This window comes from Bos indicus x Bos taurus, chromosome 8, assembly GCF_003369695.1.
Source record: "Bos indicus x Bos taurus breed Angus x Brahman F1 hybrid chromosome 8, Bos_hybrid_MaternalHap_v2.0, whole genome shotgun sequence".
In the NCBI taxonomy this organism is placed as follows: Eukaryota; Metazoa; Chordata; class Mammalia; order Artiodactyla; family Bovidae; genus Bos; species Bos indicus x Bos taurus.
The window spans coordinates 106018000-106037703 of NC_040083.1; the positions used below are offsets into that span (position 1 = coordinate 106018000).

The 19704-nt window shown below is 41.8% G+C and overlaps 1 protein-coding gene across 3 annotated transcripts in view; it reads right to left on the bottom strand.

Annotated features, from left to right (window-relative positions):
* The window catches only part of ASTN2 (astrotactin 2), a 1048656-nt gene that overhangs the window by 358299 nt on the left and 670653 nt on the right, over window positions 1-19704 (bottom strand). For all 3 annotated transcript variants that reach the window (XM_027550640.1, XM_027550639.1, XM_027550638.1), the window contains one exon: window positions 3232-3420. In XM_027550640.1, the coding sequence (XP_027406441.1) occupies window positions 3232-3420 (189 nt within the window). The remainder of the gene's footprint in view (window positions 1-3231; window positions 3421-19704) is intronic.

Sequence of the window (19704 nt, forward strand, 5' to 3'; positions counted from 1 at the left end):
TGAGCAATCAAACTACATAAAACAAGCAATATGCCCATATCACACTGACTGGGATGTGGTAAAACACCACTATTAAAAGATGAGGCAGAGAGACTCTGCTGGCCATGGATAGGGCTGGGTTTTGGAGCTGAGTCAACCTGGAGATTTGCTTTCCTATCTCTCCCTCTCCTCTCATTTATCAGTATATCCAGGCTTCTGCATGTTCCTTCCTGGACAGGAAAAGGACTATAGCTCTTCTCCCTCCCAGGAAGCACTAGTCTTTGTCATAACTTCAAACTCCAGCTCATAAGCCTTGTCCTTAAGGAAGCCCTTTTTTATTCCTTCTAATTTCTTTTGAAAGTCTTCAGATGGGGACTCTGAAAACCATTGGCATTCCCTTGAACATATCTTTGCAAATCCAATTTTCACATATTTGTTTTCTAATTGTGTGGGTGTCTTCTTGCACATTTGTAGATTCCTTCCTTGAAGGTGAGGGGCAGTTGATTTTTTCCTTTCGATTTCAGGCAACATTATTCTACCCATCATCATGCTCAACACAGGGTTTCATAGACTATTAAAACGATAGAAAATGAAGATTCTAGAGTCTCAGAATTGAGAAGCTCATCCAGATTGCCCTTAAATATCTCTCAGGGTTTTTCTGATCGAGTGCCATCCGTCTTGGCTTGAGCATCTGGGTGGTAGAAAGAACATTACTGGGAGTTGGAGAACTCAATTCTGCATTAAATTGTTGTGAGACTGCCAGTCACTTCTATCACCCTTGACTCCTCCCTCAACCTCACCCTTTGCCTGAAACTGCTCCCCAGCCCTTGTCCATTATCCCACTCAACTATATCCCCAAATCTCCTTTCTCAATTTTATTCCTGTCATCCTGGCTTAAAACTGCTAACATTCTCATGTGGCTTCTATAATAGACACCTGGTTGACCTCATTCCACCATCTCCCTTTCCACTCTCATCGCAACCTACTCCCCACACAGCTACCATAAAGTTGAAAAAATGCAATGCAATCATGACATACCCCCCTCATTTATCCATTTAAGAGTTTCCCTCTTTACTGTTACAGTAAAGCCTTAGCCTGCAAGATCCCCACGATCTGCCATTGCTTACCACTCTGCCTTCACCTCCCACTACTCCTCCCTACTTTCTCAGCTTCAACCACACCAGATTCTTCATTTCCTGAAGTCAGTCAAGTTCCTTTCCCTCTTAGAACATCTGTCTCTGCTTGAAAACTTTTCCAGTGCTAACTCCCACTCATCTTCCAGGTATTAGTTAAATAACACTTCCCCTGGAAACTAGACTGTGAGCCTTCTTATTGCTTTCTAATCCAGTGGATGTACCCACCCCTCACTCTCTCCAACTAAATTAGATCCCACTGTTAATTGATTTCCTGGAACACTGTGTTTTTACTTCACAATACCTGCTATAAATTAAGTACTTAAGATTGCATGCCACACACACATGCACACTGTATCTAAACACCACGATGTCTAAAGCCACTTTTATCTCATCTCCCATTGTGTTCCAAGTAACCAGCATGGTAGGTGGGACACTGCAGGTGCTCAAAAGCATGTGACAGCGACACAGATGAACAGTTCAGGGGATTCACATTTTCATTTCGGTTCTATAAAATGGGAAGTGATGTGACATGTTGGATTAGAAGATAAGCCCAGGGCTGGGGAGTCAGTCAGATATACATCTGAATCCTTACTTTCCCTCTCACTAGATGGTGACCTTGAGACAGTCAGTTTACCTCTCTGTTATTGAGAATTTTCAACTGCAAAATGGAGGCCATGGTATCTCAAAAGGGTTTAATTGTGAAGTGGTAATTGCACTGTCCTGGCTCTTTAACTTCCCATCAGGGGGATGTGGGAAAGTTACTTAACACTGCCACTTCTTATCTGTATAAAGAGGATGATAACAGCCTCTACTTCACAGGGCCATGGTGAGGATGACATAAATCAGTGGGTGGAAAGTGCTAGAATGCCCACAGCACATGCTAACTTAATGTTCGTGGCTATCATTGCTCTTAAAATACTTAGTAAGGAGCTTGACACACAGTGCGTGTCAGGCGCTCAGTCACGTCCGACTCCAGGCGATTCCATGGACTGTAGCCCACCAGGTCCACTGACCATAAGCTTCTCCAGGCAGGAATACTGGAGTGGGTTGCCATTTCCTACTCCATGGCATACAGTATTTCTTAGTAAATAGTAGCTAGTATTACCACTCCTACAAGCAATTATTAACTATTTGGCAGGATGAGGATGATTCTGATGGTGATGTTTCTTACCAGTTCTGACTTCTGTTGACATGACCGCAAACGATAGATGAAGCTTTCTTTGTGATAATATCCTATTACATTGTTATGCAAAACTGTCTAAAACTACATACATATTTTTTAAAAAGATAAACATTTCTTACATATGGGACAGTTCTCAGTTCTTCTCATGCTATCGTCTTATGGCTTTCAGATTTTGATGCATGAATAAATCCCACCGAAGGCCTCTCATCTGCAGAAACAACAGCCCCAGTTCCTTCAACTCTCCCAGGAAGACTTTCCCAATTAGACTGCGTGTCTAATCTTCATATAATTTGGACAACCCAGTTGCTTTCCTGTTTATTCTCATATAGGAACACTCTCATCTTTTAATTTCACATGTATGTCTGTATTTATTAACAAGGAAAGAGGTATTTGACATACCAATGAGAAAAAAACAGCAATTTCTAAACAGCTTTCCTGAGAGTTGGCATGTTTGTGTGTTTGTGTACTCATTGACATACAGATCGAGAAAGAGAGAGAGGTGTTTTAAGAATGTTCAAGAAAATATTAATTCTGGCTATTTCTGGATGATGGGAATTTTATTTTCTACTTCATTAAATGTCTTTATTTTTGAACTGCCTGAATAGCCTACATAAGATACTTTTTAATAGATGGGAAGATTAATTACATTAAAAATTCCATTAACTATACTTGTAGGATGATTTAAGATTGAAATGAAAATATGTGGAGAGTTAGAAAATGGGAGGATGGGGTAGACAAAGGCTTTGGTCAGTGGAAAAGGAACTCCAGAGAATAGATTCTGCCACCTTCTGTCACCTTGTGCACAGGCACTTGTGAGTCTAGGAGATGCTGACCGGCGCACCAGGCCTCTACCCCACGTGCCCATGGCTCCCTCCCCCGCCCAGGTTCTGGGTCAGCGACTTGACCGGTGAAGTGCAGGTGTCTGCCCCTTACCTAAACGTCATCTGGAAGACTTGGCCTTGGTTCACATGCTGGGTCCGGTTGTTGTAACCATGTAGCATCTCTCCAAAGAGGGTGTCGTTGAACTTGGAGTCAGGCTTGAGGCACTTGGGGCCCTCGCAGACATCTGAGAGCATGAGGCAGGACTTTCCATCAGGAGCCAGCTTGTACTCCTCCACACAGCTGCATGATAAAACAAGGCCAAGAGTTAGCTTGCACGCTGGATGCCCCTATTGGGAGTGACCTAAAACCCAGGCCTCTTTTGCCTGCAAAACAGGTCACAGTTTAGGAATGGAAACAGTTATGCTGGCTGGAATCTATCTAGGGCACAGGTGTCTAGAGAGAAGCACATTAATCCTGCAAATTGGTAAATTCAAGGAAAGTCATTTGTGACACTTTGGAGGAGTCGAGGGGGACGCCAGAGAGCACATCCACACACAAAGCAAATTTAAAAACTGTTTTCCATGAACACACAAACCTTAAAAAGCATGACAGACCAATTTGCAGGGAATTATCAACTAGTTTCTCAAATCAGAATCTATTCCCAGTGCATCTGTCGGCCAAGGTTGAAGACTGTAGCAAAAACAAGGATTTCGTTGCCCTTGTTGAGCAAAGGTGGCAGTTCCAGGACCATGGACAGCACACAGCGCAGCCGCCACAACTTCTGTTCAATTAGCAAAGTTAGCAGTCTTTGCTGACTTCTACCTACCTAATCCTGACAGCAGAAGGGCCCTTGGCATGCCTTTGAAACTGGGATGGGCTCCTTGGTCGCCCGAATGGGCATCTGAATAGGGTATGGAAAAATATTTGCAATTTGGGGTGCTTATAGAATGGAAAATAAATCTCTTAGAGAGATAGGGGAAAACAGCAGAGTCCCTAGCTTATGGAAAAATCAAACGAGAAACTGAAATTCTTTGAGTATCTACCTACCCACGGTCCTTTTCTGAGCACTGTGTGTAGATACACAAGAAAACAGGCTGCATGACCGAAGGCAGATTAAATAGGCATCTTTGTCCCTTGTGATGTGTGTGAAGCCAGGCAAGTCATTTTACTTCTTTGCTTTCTGGTTTCCTCATCTGTAAAAGGGGGTTAACACTGCTATCCTACATTACTTCCCCAGGCTGCTGTGAGGTTCCATGACATACTGACTGAATAAACAGAAATTGCAGTGTACTTAACAAAATAATTACAGAGAGGTTGTAATGGTGGTGATGGTGATATTTACTTATTGAGCATATGCTGTTAACTAGGCACTTTGTAAGTTTATTTTATCACCATGAAAAAGGTAGCATCATCATTTCTGCTTTACAGAGGAGCAAAATGAGGAGCCAAAAAATAAAGCAAGTCACACCATAAGTGTCAAAGGTGGCATTCAAAATCAGGTCTGTTCAGTAACAAAGTCATCCTTTTCTCTACTTGTCTTCCAAATCCAGTTGTTCCTATTTGCATGGCATGATCCTGGTTAGGCTGTGCTGGCATGACCCTGGTTAGGTTCTGCTGGTTGGAGGCAGCAGGAAGCAGACAGTCTCTTATCTGCCTTTCTTCCATGGGAGTGAAGATCTGTAGAATCTGACTGCAAAAGACTCATGTGGGAGAAGGGAGAGACTTGGTTTGAGAAGGAAGTGTAGCCAGGATGCAGGAACCAGTGGCTGATGCTAGAGACATAGAACCCAGCTCAAGGCAGGAAGTAGGCGGGCAGAGCTGAAAACACAATCCAAGATCACTCCATTTGAAAAGTCAGGAATATCTTGTATTTGACGCAAGCTGACACCCTGTCCTTGTTTTCCTCTAGCCCTTGGTGTATTGTATGGATATGTTGAGGGTCTTTCCACTGTTTACATGTTCCTGCACAAAGTACAGTGGGAAGTTCTTTGAAGGAGACCTGTTCTGGTACCTTGGTCAAGTCTCTCTTGTCTTCATTTTGCATCTATTAACATATGCAACTCTCCCCTCATAAGGTTGCAGTACAGATAAAATGAGTTCTATAAACATGCAGATATATGGCAAGGACTCAACAAAGTCTAGTTCCACACATTTATTCCAAAAAGTTCCTAGCAAATATGGGAGATGAGTTACTGGGTAGATCTCACCCTCCTCTCTCTCTTACACACACACATACACAGATGCAGCCGTGAGTAAATGCATGGTTGTAAAAGATTAGATATTATCAAAGTCTATAGAGTAAAACATAGAGGTTCTTAATTTCCCACCCCACACATATTCCTGTTCCAGTGGTCAGCATTGTTAATAATTATATATTCTCATAGGGTATTCTCAATGTATTTAAAGATATACATAATACATATTGTATTTTTATAATAGAAAATACCTGTTTATTTACTATATCATCTATTTTGTTATATATATAACTTTTTCATAATAAACTCATAAACAGAATTACCCTATATGTTGTTGTGAGATACATATTTGCACCTAATATAATTTCTTGGCGATCTTTTCAAATCAGTATCCATATAGACCTATCTTTTTTAATAACTCTTTGGCATTGCACAGTATAAATGAACCATAATGATTTTACTGAAAGTTTATTGATAGACATTTTGTTTCATTTGTTTGTTAATGCTGTCATGATAAAGAATTTTATACATATATCACTACACACCTTTGTGTTTCTATAAAACAGATTCTTAAAAGAATAATTGCTGGGTCAATGTTTTATGAATTTTAAAACTTTGATAGATCTACTAAATGCCTATCTGTAGAGGCATGACCTACAACCCTATCATTGATGAATGAGAGAACCTGCTTGCCCACATCTTTCCTTTCATTACTACCAATCTGGGATGGCTACAGATAAGTCATTTTTGTTTGTGGATTTGCATTTTCCTGATTACTGGTGGCTCTCACCATATTTTCATGTCATAGCTATTTGCATTTCTCATTCTGTACACTATCTATCTATATGCCTTGACCCTTTTTCTACTGTGATACTCATCTTTTTTTCTTATTGGCTTATACATGCTTGGCATATATTCTCAATAGTTATCTTTCACCTTCCAAATATATTGAAATTTTCTTCCAGCCTGTACTTGTATTTTACTCTTGCTTTTGATGTCTTACAACCTCTTTATCCTGGTCTTTTATTGCTTTTGAATTTTGTGTGATGCTTAGGGAGCCACAAGGATGAGAAAACATTTTTCTCTATATTCTTCTAGTATTTATATTCTTTTTCATCTTTGGTTATTTAATCTGTGTGGAATTTATTTTTGTGCATGGTGGGAGTGATTAGTTTAACTTAATTATTTTTTAAATGGGTAGATGACTATCTGAAGGAGCCATCCTTTCACTAAGTAGTTTTAAATGCCATTCTGTCATGTACTAAGTCCCTATGTGTACTGTGTATACATGGTTGGAAATTGTATTTAATTATCTGTATATTCTCATAATAATGCTGCACTATCTTAATTAATAGAGCTTTATGGCATGTTTTGAATGCAGCAAAGTAAGTCTTCTCTTCATAAACACGAATTTTCTATTTCAAAATTTCCTCACTGTTCCTACTCATTTTTCCCTTCAGATAAAATTTAGAGTTGGCTTCTCAAATTCCCATGTAAAACTTTACTGGAATTTTGTGTGGTTCCAAATTGAATTTGTAGACTACATGAGGTTACTCAGTCACTAAGTTCTGCCCAACTCTTTGCAACCCCATGAACTGCAGCTTGCCAGGCTTCCCTATCTTTCACTATTTCCCAGAGTTTGCTCAAACTCATGTCCACTGAGTCAGTAAGGTTATTCAACCATCTTGTCCTCTGTCGTCCCCTTCTCCTCCTGCCCTCAATCTTTCCCAGAATCAGGGTAGGGTCTTTTCCAGTGAGTCCGCTCTTTGCACCAGGTGGCCAAAATATTGGGAGCTTAAACTTCAGCATCAGTCATTCCAATAAATATTCAGCGTTGATTTCCTTTAGATTGACTGGCTTGTTCTCCTTGCAGTCCAAGGGACTCTCACGAGTCTTCTTTAGCACCAGAGTTCAAAAGCATCAATTCTTCAGCATTGAGTCTTCTTTATGGTCCAACTCTCACACGCATATATGACAACTGGTAAAACCATAGCTTGACTATGTGGACTTTTGTCAGCAAAGTGATGTCTTTGCTTTTTAATACACTGTCTAAGTTTATCATAGCTTTCCTTCCAAAGAGCAAGGATCTTTTAATTTCATGGCTGCAGTCACCATCCACAGTGATTTTGGAGCTGAAGAAAATAAAATCTATCACTGTTTTCACTTTTTCCTCTTCTATTTGCCAAGAAGTGATGAAATCAGATGCCATGATCTTAGTTTTTTAATGTTGTGGTGAAGGGGCTTATGTAACTGAATGAAGCTATGAGCCATGCCATGCAGGGCCATTCAAAATGGATGGGTCATAGTGGAGACTTCTGACAAAATGTCGTCGACTAGGCAGGAATGGCAAATCACTCCAGTATTCTTGCCACGAGAATCCCATGAACAGTACAAAAAGACTAAATGAGGGGACGTTGTTGATTTTTTTTTTCCTTTAGGATATATGCATTGAGAGTCACCTCTGTACTAGACACCGTTGACAAGTATGAGAGTTGATGTCTTATGTTCACCACACTGGATCCTCTTTGTGGAAACCCTGTAGACTATGCATCTAAGCTGCCCTTGCATTTGGGTTTAAGGGGCCATGTGCAGGGATTCCAAGAGATGGAGTCTGTATAGATGTGATATAAGCCTCTGTCAGACCCCGCCCTTACAAACACCCTGTGTGATTTTCAAGCCCTCTCTCCCCTATCTATGGAAAGCTTGGAGAACATGTGTTTCAGATCCATACTGCAAGATGGAAGAAGGTGGCCTTAATTACAGTGGACCTCATGTCAACCGGAAATCAACTTCTGTGTGCAATCTTCTGGTTTGGGAGGCTTCATCTATTGCAGCAACATAGCAGGGCAAAGGCTAATAGACTTTTGCCAAGAGAACACACTGGTCATAGCAAACACCCTCTTCCAACAACACAAGAGAAGACTCTACACATGGACATCACCAAATGGTCAACACCGAAATCAGGTTGATTATATTCTTTGCGGCCAAAGAAGGAGAAGCTCTATACAGTCAGCAAAAACAAGACTGGGAGCTAACTGTGGCTCAGATTATGAGCTCATTATTGCCAAATTCATACTTAAAGAAAGTAAGGAAAACCACTAGACCATTCAGGTATGACCTAAATCAAATCCCTTATGATTATACAGTGGAAGTGAAAAATAGATTTAAGGGCCTAGATCTGATAGAGTGCCTGATGAATTATGGAATGAGGTTCATGACACTGTACAGGAGACAGGGATCAAGACCATCCCCATGGAAAAGAAATGCAAAAAAGCAAAATGGCTATCACAAAAATAGCTGTGAAAAGAAGAGAAGAGAAAAGCAAAGGAGAAAAGGGAAGATATAAACATCTGAAGGCAGAGTTCCAAAGAATAGCAAGGAGAGACAAGAAAGCCTTCCTCAGAGATCAATGCAAAGAAATAGAGGAAAACAACAGAATGGGGAAGACTAGGGATCTCTTCAAGAAAATCAGAGATACCAAGGGAACATTTCATGCAAAGATGGGCTCAATAAAGGACAAAATGGTATGGACCTAACAGAAGCAGAAGATATTAAGAAGAGGTGGCAAGAATACACAGAAGAACTGTACAGAAAAGATCTTCATGACCCAGATAATCACAATGGTGTGATCACTGACCTAGAGCCATACATCCCTGAATGTGAAGTCAAGTGGGCCTTAGAAAGCATCACTGTGAACAAAGCTAGTGGAGGTGATGGAATTCCAGTTGAGCTATTTCAAATCCTGAAAGATGATGCTGTGAAAGTGCTACACTCAATATGCCAGCAAACTTGGAAAACTCAGCAGTGCCACAGGACTGGAAAAGGTCAGTTTTCATTCCAATTCCAAAGAAAGGCAATGCCAAAGAATGCTCAAACTACCGCACAATTGCACTCATCTCACATGCTAGTAAAGTAATGCTCAAAATTCTCCAAGCCAGGCTTCAGCAATATGTGAACTGTGAACTTCCTGATGTTCAAGCTGGTTTTAGAAAAGGCAGAGGAACCAGAGATCAAATTGCCAACATCCGCTGGATCATCGAAAAAGCAAGAGAGTTCCAGAAAAACATCTATTTCTGCTTTATTGACTATACCAAAGCCTTTGTGTGGATCACAATAAACTGTGGAAAATTCTGAAAGAGACGGGAATACCAGACCACCTGACCTGCCTCTTGAGAAACCTGTATGCAGGTCAGGAAGCAACACTTAGAACTGGACATGGAACAACACACTGGTTCCAAATAGGAAAAGGAGTACGTCAAGGCTGTATATTGTCACCCTGCTTATTTAACTTCTATGCAGAGTACATCATGAGAAACGCTGGGCTGGATGAAGCACAAGCTGGAATCAAGATTGCCAGGAGAAATACCAATAACCTCAGATAGGCAGATGACAACACCCTTAGGTGTTCTTTGGAAGGAATGATTCTAAAGCTGAAACTCCAGTACATTGGCTACCTCATGCGAAGAGTTGACTCATTGGAAAAGACTGATGCTGGGAGGGATTGAGGGCAGGAGGAAAAGGGGATGACAGAGGATGAGATGGCTGGATGGTATCACCAACTCGATGGACATGAGTTTGATTGAACTCCGGGAGTTGGTGATGGACACGGAGGCCTGCCGTGCTGTGATTCATGGGGTTACAAAGAGTCGGACATGACTGTGCGACTGAACTGAACTGAACTGAGTACATCTTATCCTCATTGACTGCTGCAGCAGCTTTACAGTTGGGAGTCTTCTGATTCAGAAACATAGCTGGCGTTTCCATTTAGCAAATGTTCTTTAAAAATCTTCACTGAAGTTTTAGACTTTTAATCACAAAAGTCTTGCACAGATCTGTTGTTCAGTCACCAAGTTACGTCCAACTCTTAGACACCGTGGACCATAGCACGCCAGGCTTCCCTGCCCTTCACCATCTCCCAGAGTTTGCTCAAACTCATGTCCATTGAGTCAGTGATGCCATCCAAACATCTTATCCTCTGTCATCCCCTTCTCCTTCTGCCTTCAACCTTTCCCAGCATCAGGGTCTTTTCCAGTAAGTCAGCTGTTCACATCAGGTGGCCAAAGGATTGGAGCTTCAGCTTCAGCATTAGTCCATCCAATGGATATTCAGGGTTGATTTCCTTTAGGATTGACTGGTTTGATCTCCTTGTTGTCTAAGGGACTCTCAAGAGTCTTCTCTAGCACCACAGTTTGAAAGCATCAATTTTTTGGTGCTTAGCCTTCTTGATGGTCCAACTGTCACATCTGTACATGACTACTGAAAAAATCATAGCTTTGACCGTACGGTCTTTGGTCAGCAAAGTAAGATTTATTCATAAGCATTTATGCAATGCCTTAATGTGGAGAAGTTATAAGCAGGTATTTTGGATCCAGACTACCACAGTCCGAATCCAGATTCCACCATTTTACTGGCTGTGTGACCTTGGAAAAAACGCTTAACTTGTCTGTACTTCCTCTGCTTGCCTATGAAGAAGTTCGCACCGCACAGAGGCACCATGAGGATTAAATGAGCTGTGTCTGAGATACAGCGTGCCCACGCATATAGTAGAAGGATGGCTTCTGTTATTACAGTCTTTTCCACTTGAGGAATAGGACCAGTTTTTCATGTATTGTTTCCCTTATATTTTCTACTTAGTTATTGCTGATATCAAGCAAAGTTATTACTGATTTTTGAAAGCTGATTTTTCATACTACCACATAAGAAGCCCATCAGTTCTAATACATCAACCAGATTTTTCTAGATGAATGAGTATATATTTGTCAAATTTGGGTATTCAGATTATGCTAGCATTATGGAATAAATTAGAAAACTGTCTTTTTTTTATCTTCCGTCTCTGGATTGGTTTACATAAAATAGAGGTTATCCATTCCTTGATGATTTGATAAGACCTGCCTTTAAAGTACCCTGGGCTCGATGTCGTCTTTTCAATTGCAGACATTTAGCTCTCTTATCATTTTATTTTATGTTATCTGGCTATTTAGATGTTCTACTGCATCATGATTCAAACTAGGTAATTTATATTTTCTAAGAAAATAATGCATTTCATCAAGACTTTCAAATGTATTGGCATAAAGTTACACACAGTATTCTCATTAAAGTTGTTTTATCTTCTGTGCTTCTATGGTTATGTCCCTCACTCATTACTAATGTCTTTATTTGTGCTCTCTCCTTTGAACAAGCGTTTGCCTTTTATGGGCAAGCCTCCTTTTTTTTCCCCTCTATTTATTTCAGCCTTTATTTGTATTAATTCCTTCCTGCTGCTTTCTTTGAGTCTGTTTTATAATTCTTTTTCTGGCTTCTGGAGTTGAGTGCTTCATTTGTTTCTTTTCAGTCTTTCTTGCTTCTTAGTGAATGCTGTGGAGCTTCTGGCTACTGCTCTTCCTCTATTCCATGGGTTTGATATGAAGCCTTCCAGCTCCTCCTTGTTTCTAAAGAGGTGATAATTTGAATATGAGTTATTTCCTTACCTAGGTGTAAAAATTTAGAAGGTTGCTTTTTGTAATTCCCATATATATAGATAGATAGATAGATTTGTATGCTAGATAGATTATGCTGCTAAGTCACTTCAGTCATGTCCAACTCTGTGCGACCCCATAAATGGCAGCCCACCAGGCTCCCCCGTCCTTGGGATTCTCCAGGCAAGAACACTGGAGTGGGTTGCCATTTCCTTCTCCAATGCATGAAAGTGAAAAGTGAAAGTGAAGTCATTCAGTCATATCCGACTCTTAGCGACCCCATGGACTGCAGCCCACCAGGCTCCTCCATCCATGGGATTTTCCAGGCAAGAGTACTGGAGTGGGGTGCCATTGCCTTCTCCAAGATAGATTATAGTTAATATCTAACATTATTGTATTCTTGTCTGAGAATGGCTTCTCTGCTGGTTCAAATGGTAAAGAATCTGCCTGCAATGCAGGAGACCTGGGTTCAATGGCTGAGTCAGGAAGATCCCCTGGGGAAGGGAATGGCTACCCACTCTAGTATTCTTGCCTGGAGAATTCCATAGACAGAGGAGTCTGGCAGGCTACAGTCCATGGGGTCACAAAGAGTCAGAAATGACTGACTGACTGACACTTGCACTTTCAGTCTGAGAATATAGCTTGTGTAATTTCTACTTTGGTGAATCTACTGAAATTCCAAGCCCCCTTACCTAAAGGAGGCACAAGGTGTCAAGTTCAGATTTTGGATATAATTAAAGCTATGGTCAAAAAGAGGTTGTACCACTTCCCAGCAGAATGACCCCGATCAAGTCTGTTAACTACTCTAGGCCTCAGTAATATAATCTATTAAATGAGGATAACAATGATCTTTATCGTAGGGCTGATGTGAGAATTAGAGAAAACTTACGTAAAGGATAAAATGATATCCATTATGTAGTGCCTAATTAATGTATCAGCTACTGTGATGTTAACGATAAACATTACTGTGATTATGCTAGTATTATCTCTGACTGCTTCTTGATCTATTAGCCCATTTAGATTTCTATGACAATGTGCATTTATTTCCTGTGGTTTTCAGATGTTAGCTGCTGGCTTCCATCTAAATTCAGATTTCCTAAAGCCAACAGAATTGCCTTTCTTTGATTCACTTTTTTTTTTTTGCTGCAAACTACATAATTGGGAAATTGTTTGCTCTATTTATTGGAAATAAATTATACATATAAACATACATTATGCATATATTTTGAATATTTAAATTTATATATTTATCCAAGCACAAGTATTACATATAATGAGCTAAATATATGCATCATATATGCACATATATGTAGATATATGTGTATATGTATGAACATGCACACATTTGCATATGCAAAGCTCACTTCTGCATTCATGATTACACAGTCTAGTGAAATATTTTTTCTGTGTATAACTGTATTTTCTCCTTATTGCAAAGTATAGTAGATGGAGAAATGGTCCCCACAAAATATCTACATCCTAATCCCCAGAATCCATGAAATGCTACCGTACATGGTAAAAGGAATTTTGCAACTGTGATTAGGTTAAGAATTTTCATATCAGATGGTCATTCTGGATTATCTGAGTGGGCTCAATGTAATCATCATTATCATTAAGTCGCTAAGTCATGTCCTATCCTTTGTTACTTCATGGACTGAAGCCTGCCAGGTTCCTCTGTCCATGGGATTTACCAGGCAAGAATATCAAATTGGGTTGCCATTTCCCTTCTCCAGGAGGCCTTCCTGACTCAGGGATCAAACCCGAGTTTCCTGCACTGGCAGGCAGATTCTTTACCACTGAGGCATGAATCAGAAGGGTCCTTATAGGAGGATATGAGGCAGAGAAGAGCATCGGGGGCAGAGAAGGAGATACAACTTGATAGCAAAAGAAAGAGAGAAAGATAAACAGACAGACACAGAGACTATGTCTCTGGCTTCAAAGTCCTGCTGGTGTCTAGATTTCAGAAATTCTCCCTTCCAGAACTGCAAAAAATAAATCTATATTGTCTTAGATTAGTTAAATCTATATTGTCAAGATTGCCAGGAGAAATATCAATAACCTCTGATACACAGATGATACCACACTTACGACAAAAAGCAAAGAACTAAAGAGCCTCTTGATGAAAGTAAAAGGGGAGAGTGAAAAAGTTGGCTTAAAACTCAACATTCAGAAAATTAAGATCATGGCATCTGGGCCCATCACTTCATGGCAAATAGATGGGGAAACAATGGAAACAGTTAACCAATTTTATTATTCTGGGGCTCCAAAATCACTGAAGATGATGACTGAAGCCATGAAATTAAAAGACTCTTGCTCCTTGGAAGGAAAGTTATGACCAACTTAGACAGTAAAAAACAGAGACATTACTTTGCCAACAAAGGTCCGTCTAGTCAAAGCTATGGTTTTTCCAGTGGTCATGTATGGATGTGAGAGTTGGACTATAAAGAAAGCTGAGCACCAAAGAACTGATGCTTTTGAACTGTGGTGATGGAGAAGACTCTTGAGAGTCCCTTGGACTGCAAGGAGGTTAAACCAGTCAATCCTAAAGAAAATCAGTCCTGAATATTCATTGGAAGGACTGATGTTGAAGCTGAAGCTCAAATACTTTGGCCACCTGATGCAAAAAGCTGACTCATTTGAAAAGACTCTGATGCTGGGAGGGATTGGGGGCAGGAGGAGAAGGGGATGACAGAGGATGAGATGGCTGGATGGCATCACCAACTTGATGGACATGAGTTTGAGTAAACTCCTGGAGTTGGTGATGGACAGAGAAGCCTGGTGTGCTACAGTCCATGGGGTGACAGAGTTGGACACAAATTCTCCAAGCCAGGCTTCAGCAATATGTGAGCTGTGAACTTCCTGATGTTTAAGCTGGTTTTAGAAAAGGCAGAGGAACCAGAGATCAAATTGACAACATCCGCTGGATCATGGAAAAGGCACGAGAGCTCCAGAAAAACATCTATTTCTGCTTTATTGACTATACCAAAGCCTTTGACTGTGTGGATCACAATCAACTGTGGAAAATTCTGAAAGAGATGGGAATACCAGACCACCTGATCTGCCTCTTGAGAAATTTGTATGCAGGTCAGGAAGCAACAGTTAGAACTGGACATGGAACAACAGACTGGTTCAAAATAGGAAAAGGAGTTCGTCAAGGCTGTATATTGTCATCCTGCTTATTTAACTTATATGCAGAGTACATCATGAGAAATACTGGGCTGGAAGAAGCACAAGCTGGAATCAAGATTGCCGGAAGAAACATCAGTAACCTCAGATATGCAGATGACACCACCCTTATGGCAGAAAGTGAAGAGGAACTAAAAAGCCTCTTGATGAAAGTGAAAGTGGAGAGTGAAAAAGTTGGCTTAAAGGTCAACATTCAGAAAACGAAGATCATGGCATCCGGTCCCATCACTTCATGGGAAATAGATGTGGGAACAGTGTCAGACTTTATTTTTTGGGGCTCCAAAATCACTACAGATGGTGACTGCAGCCATGAAATTAAAAGACGCTTACTCCTTGGAAGAAAAGTTATGACCAACCTAGATAGCATATTGAAAAGCAGAGACATTACTTTGCTGACAAAGGTTCATCTAGTCAAGGCTATGGTTTTTCCATTGGTCATGTATGGATGTGAGAGTTGGACTGTGAAGAAGGCTGAGTGCTGAAGAATTGATGCTTTTGAACTGTGGTGTTGGAGAAGACTCTTGAGAGTCCCTTGGACTGCAAGGAGATCCAACCAGTCCATTCTGAAGGAGATCAGCCCTGGGATTTCTTTGGAAGGAATGATGCTAAAGCTGAAACTGCAGTACTTCGGCCACCTCATGTGAAGAGTTGACTCATTGGAAAAGACTCTGATGCTGGGAGCGATTGGGGGCAAGAGGAGAAGGGGACGACAGAGGATGAGATGGCTGGATGGCATCACTGACTCGATGGAAGTCTCAGTGAACTCCAGGAGTTGGTGATGGACAGGGAGGCCTGGCGTGCTGCGATTCATGGGGTCGCAAAGAGTTGGACACGACTGAGCGACTGATCTGATCTGATCTGAGCAACTGAACTGAACTTATATTGTGTGACAGTGTGTGTGTGGTAATGAACTGCAGAAGCACTAGGAAACTAATACACAACCCTCGTAGGGAGGTGGTGCTCCCATTTTCAGACGAGAGAATTGAAGTTTAGAAAAGTAAAGTAACTTGCCCGTGGAGATATACCTTGTCAATAGTCATGTTAGGAATCAAACCTGGAGTTCATATTTCAAGAAGTGTGTATATGAATGTGTGTGTGAGAGCATACGTTTGTGAGTGAGTGAGTGTGTGTGTGAGTGAGTGTGAGTATGTGAGTGAGTGTGTGTGAGTGTGTGTGAGTATGTGTGTGAGTATGAGTGGGTGTGTGAGTGTGTGTGAGTGTGAGTGTGTGTGCATGTGAGTGAGTGTGTATCACTTCAGTCATGTTACAACTGTAGGTGCGTGGTATTTTCCTTTTGCCTGGGGCCAGGAAAAGACCGGCCTAGCAGGAGAGGAAGGAAGGAAGATTAAAGGCCAGGGTTCACTTATTAATAGTAAGACCCTTAGAGATGTAGGGAGAGAGAGCGAGAACAAGAACGGAACTCGTAAAGGCGAATGATCCTTTGAATTTTAAAACATCAGCAGCTCTCTCCCCCAAGCCACCTCCGGGCACAGGATGATTTATGCAAAGGTCTATTTAGTTGTTGGTTTCTGTTTTTTTTTTTTTTTTTTTAATCTTATTTTTGTACCATGCAACATAATTATACAGCTCCTTTAGAACATTCTGTCGTCTGGGAGATTTTCTTACAGAAATTCTAAAGAGTGTAGGCTCACAGGAAACCAGCCAAGATCCTCATGAAACTATATTTACACATATGCCAAAATGAAAGACATAAAATAAGTACAAAGATACAAACTGGGCGTTTTAGCTGAAGGCGATGAACGTGCTACCCTGAACACACCCATCCCCGTTACAGAGAATGCCAGAACTGGATGGGGCTTCAGAGAGTGTACCATGAAATCTGGTATGTGTTTAGCCAAGAGCATGCTTTATTGAACCCTTCCAGCAATGTTGTGAGATGGGTACTTTCATTCCAACATTGCCACTAGGGACCCTGAGGCTTGGCATTTTAAATTCCTTGACCAAGATCACACGAGCACTTTGGAAAAGCCAGGATGTGGCCTTGGATCTTCCTCCTTCAAATCTAGGGCTATTCCACTTTAGCACAATTGACAGCTTCCAAACTGCTTGTTTTGGGGAAAAAAGGGAATCTAGGCCTGAAAAGAAATGGCGTTTATACAAATTCTTAAGGCATTCACACAAATGGCATTCATACAGATTCTCTTATTTATTCATGTATTTACCTGCTCATTCATTCATTCCTTAATGGCTTATGGAATTAATAAAATTATGTATTGAAACCACAGACTAGAAACTTTTTTAATAGGGAAGGGAAACAAATCCCAGGGTAGGGCAAAAGAATACAGTTAAAACTGAGTAAGAAGATGGCCTTCATTTGCCCTCCAGGGAATCCTCCCAACCCAGGGATTGAGCCCCTGTCTCCTGACTCTCCTGCATTGGCAGGCAGATTCTTTACCACTAGTGCCACTTGGGAAGCTCAAATTATATCTAAACACATTTAATATATTCTGATCAGAATAGAGCAGCTGGGGACATCTATCCTGATGCCGCCTCCTCGCTGGCAGTGAGACCACTCCCGGCCTCAGGTTGCTCCTCCAAATGATCTGAGAAACACGGAAGCTTCAAACATGTGGATGGCATTGCTCACCACCTCTTATACAGGTATATATAGGATACACCTCTCTTTGCAAATTATGTCAGGAAAACGAGTGTATCCTCTGGAAAATGACACAAAGCAAACCATACCCTCTCCCCACCCCACCCCCTAAACAAAACAAAACAAAACAAAACCCACAAACTTCCTGCTCTCAAACCAGTACAATTCTATAATCCACCACGTTTTGTTTGTTTTCTCCTGTTCACTTTGGTAACCAGGACAAACCAGAGCTAAACTGATCTCACGTTGAGTAACCTTCCCCTTCCAGGTTCCTGAAATCATTTTCTCCCTTTCCCTTTCTCTCCTACGAACGGCTCTGGTCTGTCCTATGTGCATCCATCTTTTACAGGTTGGATTTTTGTGGATAATGTTACATTCTCTTGGAAGAATGTGCGGTATACACTGTAAACACACGCATACAAATGAAACGAACTTGGTTGCTAGGTAACTTGAATAAGTCGTTAGAGAGAAGAAGTGCTTCCTCACCCATAAGACTCATTCTACGCTTCATCTTAGTAGCCCATGACCTTCTCAACCATCTCAAATCCACCTGCTTCTCTTAGCATGCTGGACCCTGGGGTCTACCCTGATCAGTCGGGACCGAGTGAGGCTCAAACGCCAGGCCCCAGAGTCTTAACCAGTCCTTAACCCCAGTCCTTTGCCCCTGGTGGAAAAGGACTTGTACTCGATGCTTCTTTGCATTCTCAGCATCCCAACCCCCAAGCACAGAGTCAAGGCAGCAAATATTAGTGGAAGAATTCTTTACTTCAACAGTGATGGCTTTGAACTGGTCCTGGAACAGGCAGTGTAGACTGACAATGAGGACATGCAGCTGGTTAAGACTTGGTCTCTGCTCATGAGGGATGTACGGCGCGCCAGGGGCCAGACTGAAGAGCAGGCACGTCAACAGAGTGATGCGGCTGCAACTTGGAGGGGCATGGGACCTGCGTGACCCCAGAGAAAGGCCATTTCACTTAGCTTTGAGGAGTTCGGCCTGACCAGGGGCTACAACCAGGACAGAAAGTCAGAGGTCCAATCTGCGAGAGGCATCAAGATGTCACTGGGATAAATTAGAATTGGAGACAAAATGTCAGTGGCCCTTCCTTGGTAAGAGTGCCCTATGGGAAGAAAAGAAAAAAAAAAACAAATATATATATATATAAATATATATAAAAGACAAGAAAAACAGTCCTTTCTGTGCGTGCCCTGACCTCGTTTGTGTGTGTGTGTGTGCTCAGTTGCTCAGTCATGTCTGACTCTTTGCAACCCTACAGACTGTAGCCCACCAGGCTCCTCTTTCCATGGAATTTTCCAGGCAAGAATACTGGAGTGGGTTGCCATTTCCTATTCCAGGGGATTTTCCTGACCCAGGGATCAAACCCCAGTTTCTTGCGTCTCCTGCACTGGCAGGTGGATTCTTTACCGCTAAGCACCACCTGGGAAGGCCCTGCTGCTGCTGCTGTGAAGTCGCTTCAGTCGTGTCCGACTCTGTGCAACCCCAGAGACGGCAGCCCACCAGGCTCCCCCGTCCCTGGGATTCTCCAGGCAAGAACACTGGAGTGGGTTGCCATTTCCTCCTCCAATGCATGAAAGTGAAAAGTGAAAGTGAAGTCACTCAGTCGTGTCTGACTCCTAGCGACCCCATGGACTGCAGCCCACCAGGCTCCTCTGTCCATGGGATTTTCCAGGCAAGAGTACTGGAGTGGGGTGCCATTGCCTTCTCCGGGAAGCCCCTGTTAGCATTAAGCTAATATTTAAACATTATCCACTCAGAAAGACAAGGCATATTATACCCAGCTCCATGGTAACTGCACATCTCTGCCCTGCCCTTCTCTTGGGGCTCAGAGAAGACTTGCTGGGGAAGATAACATCTGTACTGAGACCTGAAAATAAAACAGTGTGCAAGCTAAAGCCAGGGAGAAATGAGAGGCAGCGGAGAGGAGAGATGGAGGAGAGGCAGAGGGAGCAATGTTGAAAACTCCAGAAGCTGAAGCCGAGACGCATAGTTCAGGAATAGGGACACAGCTGGAAATACAACGGAAAAGGCTGGAAGCGAACAATTTCCTTAGCCAAGTCAGCTGAGGAACTCCATTAAACAAGTATTAACTGAACACCTACTATGTGTCAGGGA